This window comes from Penaeus monodon, chromosome 18 (assembly GCF_015228065.2).
Source record: "Penaeus monodon isolate SGIC_2016 chromosome 18, NSTDA_Pmon_1, whole genome shotgun sequence".
Lineage (NCBI taxonomy): Eukaryota > Metazoa > Arthropoda > Malacostraca > Decapoda > Penaeidae > Penaeus > Penaeus monodon.
In genome coordinates this window covers 48,197,457-48,202,456 of record NC_051403.1, presented here as the reverse complement: position 1 = coordinate 48,202,456, position 5,000 = coordinate 48,197,457, and the positions used below count along the sequence as shown (strand labels likewise).

The following is a 5,000-nucleotide window of genomic DNA, read 5'->3' as shown; positions in this document are numbered from 1 at the left end:
ACACACACACACCACACACACACACACACACACACCACAACACACACACACACAAACACACAACACAAACACAAACACAAAACAAAACACAACACACAACACACAACACACAACACAAACAGGCGCACTAAGGGGGTTTGGGGGGTGGTTCACCCCCCCCCAACTCTTTAAAAAAACTCTTTTTGCAGGGCAAAATCTAGTTCTGCAGGGCAAATTTTCTGGTATTTACAATTCATAATTTTCTACGATATGTAAAACTGGTTGATGGTCCATTCCGGGCTACTTATAAAGAGCTAATGAGCATTTTCTTTTTCGTGATTTGCAGGGCAAAAAATTATTTTTTCAGGGCAAATTTACCCGTCACCCCCCCAACTCATAACATGAAGTGACGCCCCTGCACACACACACACTCACCCACTCACACACTCCTCACCAGAGTCTCCCCGGCACGTGTCCCTCCCCTCCCCCCCGGCGCAGAGGGCCATGCGGGGGTCGGGGTAGCCCCTCCGGAGTCTGCCGCAGTAGTTCAGCTCCTGAATGGGAAGCTGCACCTGCTGGAGGACGTCAGGGCGGCGGCTGACGGTGAAATCTGCGAGGAAGATGAGGAGAGAGTTAGTTCGTAAGATGCATGATTCTGCTTATTTTTCATTATTATCATTATTATTCTATAATCCTTGTTGTTATAACTGTTATCAACATAGTTGTTATACAGTGTAACATCACTGATGCCATCATTAACCTAATAAGGTTAGTGATGCCATCATTAACCTCGTCACTCATCGCTGTCAGCATTAATGTTATAATCATTACGGTCATCCTCACCACCCAAACCACCGGCATTATTACACAAAACACAGTAACTATCCTGATGACTGCCTGCTTATCATCCTTATTTCTGAATCCCGCCTTATTTACACACTCATTTCCCTGTCCTCACCCCTCGCCGTGGATCCCCAGCCGGCGGCCCAGGCGGCTTTGCCCTGGAACTCTTGCTCAGAGAAGCCCATGTCATTGACAGGGTTGATCGGGAGACACACGGGCGTCACGAAGCCTGGGGGGGGGGGAGAAAGAAACGGTGATTAATGTATGGTAGTGAAAACATCTATGTAAAGGAATGTGTGTGTGTGTGTGTGTGTGTGTGTGTGTGTGTGTGTGTGTGTGTGTGTGTGTAGGTGTTGTGTGTTCGTGTGTGGTGTTTGTGTTGTTTGGGTGTGTGTGTGTGTGTGTGTGTGTGTGTTTGTTGTTTGTTTTGTGTGTGTGTGTGTGTGCTGTGTGTGTGTGTGTGTGTGTGTGTGTGTGTGTGTGTGTGTGTGTGTGTGTGTGTGTGTTTGTGTTTGTTTGTGTGTGTGTGTGTGTGTGTGTGTGTGTGTGTGTGTGTGTGTGTGTGTGTGTGTGTGTGTGTGTGTGTGTGTGTGTGTGTGTGTGTAGACATTTTTTTGTAGCATTCCGAAACCCTTAACACTTTGATACATTATCTCATGTTGTATCATGGTCACTACAAAACATGATAGCATCGAAACCCATACTGACATGCAAAGTTAAAAAAAAAAAAGGTAGTCACTTTTCTTACTTCCGCATAAAATCTCATTAGAAAACCACTAAAGAATTGAATATACTGATATGATTTTTCATTACAAGCAAAACATTATGGAATCTTCAGTTAAAATGGACAAAGTACCTGACTACTCTGCAACTTCACCACTTTTCGTTTCACAAGACTATAAAAAACTTCTAAATGCATTTCTCAGATTCAGTCAAAACAATTGTATTCTTATTACATACATTGGTCTTCCTATAAAAAGTGGAAGTTGCATAAGGTTTTGCATCTTATAGTATCCAACGCGAATGATCTCCGTGTCCGAATCGATATCTTGATCATTCAGATATCTGATATCTTGATCACGGGTATTTATTTATGTAATTGATCGAACTATATCAACAAATCAACATACACAGCCTTTTCTCTGATTTTTTTTTAGTCTGTTATATCATAGAAGTACAGAATGATTTTAAAGACATTTATCCCACCGAAGTCAATACAACGTCAAATGACTCGGACACATTAGAAATTCTTACCATGTCGTTCCAGGGACCGTCATGACTGACTTGAAATTTTACCCATATCGACTGAACATGTATTTGATGTATTGCTAAAAAGGCACAGAAACTTTTTGTGCGTAGTTATATTATTTGTATCTATGAATTAACGATGTGCTTTGTAATTAATTTTGAAAATATAAATCCCTATCTGAGACTACGTGAAATATATCTGATAAATATTGCGCTCTGATTGGCTGACCGGAGTGCATCAAGGTATAGGAATATACTTTGATAAAAAATGAATAGGTGTTTCAACAGGTTCCAATAATGGCTTTGAGCTCCATTGGCGTTAAGTGATAATTTCTGTCTTGGTTTATATTTAAATCTTCTGCCTTTTTCCTTTTATTTATTAATTTATCCTTTATCATTATTATTTTTTACCATTATTATTTTTGATGGGGTAGGACACGATGGAGTGAATAAAACGTGCCATGAGGGTTCAGAGACCATTGAGTGCCACTGCCATTTCTCCATCCATTAATGTAATATCTGTAATTTTATTTAAGGGCAGTAAATTATAACTAAGCAAATCTAGGGAATACAGTATTACGTACATACAAGATTCTGCTAGCTGTCGAGATCAATATAAGAAAACTAAGATTTTCTTTTGGTTAAGTTATAAAGTTGCACACGATCCCGACTGTGGGACTTAAGGAGTATAGTAGTTGGCACTGAGAAAGATGAAACTTTTCCCCTCTGTCTTTTCTGTCAAACAAAAGATTTTTTATTTTTTTTCTGTCACTGTATAATACTGCATTTAAAATTTCTGAATGTTATAAATGTTTTCACGAATCTAAGCTATCAGGCTATGTGATCGATTTACGAAAAAAAAAAATGAAAAAGTAACTGGTAAATTGTATATGAAGGTAAATTATTAATATAGGCGATAGAAAACCTTTTCAGATACTCAGAGAAATGGGGTCGGGAGTTTTGCCTTTGAGGTATTAAAAAAAAAATTACTTCCAAAAAACTATGATAGCAAGAGCGATGAATCCAAAAATATGTACCTTTTCTGACTTCCTAAGCTGGAACAAAACACTTATAGGGTAAAGAAACAAAAACACTAAATTCTGTAGTCTGGACATTTCACGCACACCCTTACTCTTTTAAAAGAAAGAAAGAAAGAAAAAAAAAGGAACAGAGAAGAGAAAAAAGTAACTGAAGTTGAAAGAAAGAGAAATTGGCAAAAAATCTGAAAGGAACCAAAAGACACTTACGCGGATGCAATACTGCCGGGCGACTCAACCGCAGGAGGGCGATGTCGTTGCATTCCGTGCACGGGGAGCCGTACTGCGGGTGCCGGATGATCCTCTCCACGGGGATATCCTGCGGCGAAGGAGCGCAGCGCCCTTTGGAGCAGTCTGGGTCGAAGGAGAGTGTGTGCTCGCCGATCCTAGCTATTTCCCTGGAGTTGAATGAGGGTGAGAGATTCCAATGAAAATAACGTAGGTTTATCTCTTGACTCTCCTCGTTATGGAGTCAAATTTCTTCAAAACCTATAAGCTAAGTTGAGCAAAATTTAATTATTGCCACATTCAATGTCTGCATCGTAGCCAATTCAGTCGCTAATATCAACTGATTCCACCAGGCTTGACTCCCGTGACTCACAACTCAAGACCGAGTCCCTCCTTGAAGCAGTGAGCGGCGGTGAGGACGTAGCGGTCGGACACGAGCACTCCGCCGCAGAACCACGAGCGACGTCCGTTCACTGTAGATTCAGAGAGGAACAGTGTCAAGTAATACATTCACGTGTGTATTTTACTAGCCTTCGGGGTACACTTACAAGAACAGCAAGTTACGGATTTATTTTCACTCTTATGCTCGTCCTACACATTTCAAACTTCAGATGAAATACATCATAATATATCTATATCTATATCTATCTATTTATCTATCTATCTATATATATATACTCAGCAGAAAGACTTGGCTCCAGAACCGACCTGAGCCGCGCAGAACCACCATCCAGGGCCAGGCGCCGAGAGGGGCGTCTTCGCCGTCGATGATCTTGTCGGCGATTCCGCGGTTCCCGCACTGCACGTTGGCGCTGCTGGGGGGCGTCGCCTGAGGGAGGGAGGGAGGGAGGGAGTCATTTTATGCCACTAAATTACAGGGGAGCTCGTGTGTACATACAAACCCAAAGCGCGTGCTTGTAGGTTTGTGCATGTGCGAGCTGACATGCAGAGATACATACTCAAGCATTTGAAATAGGAGAACGACAGCAACTATCGAACAGACAAGCTAAATACACAAAAAAGAAAATTGCCGATAGTACTGATGATAATTTTACACAATACTTTCGCATAAATGATGGCGACGATTTCCATATCTCTGACAGCATACAGGGTATGGAAGCTACTATGAAATTACGGGGTAAAATATGAATATATTGAAGAGCGCGCGACCGACGTGTAGAAACGCCGGACGCCAAGTCTCTCCGGCACTCTCTTCTGTCCCCTGTATTATGCAGTATTACCGATTCGGTGTATATTATTCAAATATTACCCCGCAATTTCCTTGGTACCTTCCCTCCCCTGCCATCTGGGTCAAGAATTTGGGGATGGGCGGGAGGGGGGGGGGCGTTACGCGGCATAATTCCTAGATATATGTGTATTAGAAGCTGAGAAGAACAAACACACACACACACACACACACACACACACACACACACACACACACACACACACACACACACACACACACACACACACACACACACACACACACACACGACATTTTCAAAAATACCTGCACGACCGGAGACCTTGTGGGCGCAGCAGTAACGGCCAGGCTCTGGGAGGGACAACACACGAGCGGCTCGTTGTTCAGAAACGAGCAGATGGCACTGGAGGGAGAAATTCGCTGATTACTGGACGTCATCATGTTGGAAGGAGAAAACT

At 42.2% G+C, this 5,000-nt stretch overlaps 1 protein-coding gene across 1 annotated transcript in view; it reads right to left on the bottom strand.

The window, feature by feature from the left end:
* Positions 1-5,000, bottom strand: part of LOC119584567 (CLIP domain-containing serine protease 2-like) — a 24,324-nt gene that overhangs the window by 1,353 nt on the left and 17,971 nt on the right. Inside the window, exons 5-10 of the mRNA XM_037933254.1 lie at positions 4,849-4,945; positions 4,044-4,164; positions 3,709-3,808; positions 3,318-3,505; positions 938-1,051; positions 434-589 (exon numbers count right to left, since the gene is read on the bottom strand). Coding sequence (XP_037789182.1) covers positions 434-589; positions 938-1,051; positions 3,318-3,505; positions 3,709-3,808; positions 4,044-4,164; positions 4,849-4,945 — 776 coding nt within the window. The remainder of the gene's footprint in view (positions 1-433; positions 590-937; positions 1,052-3,317; positions 3,506-3,708; positions 3,809-4,043; positions 4,165-4,848; positions 4,946-5,000) is intronic.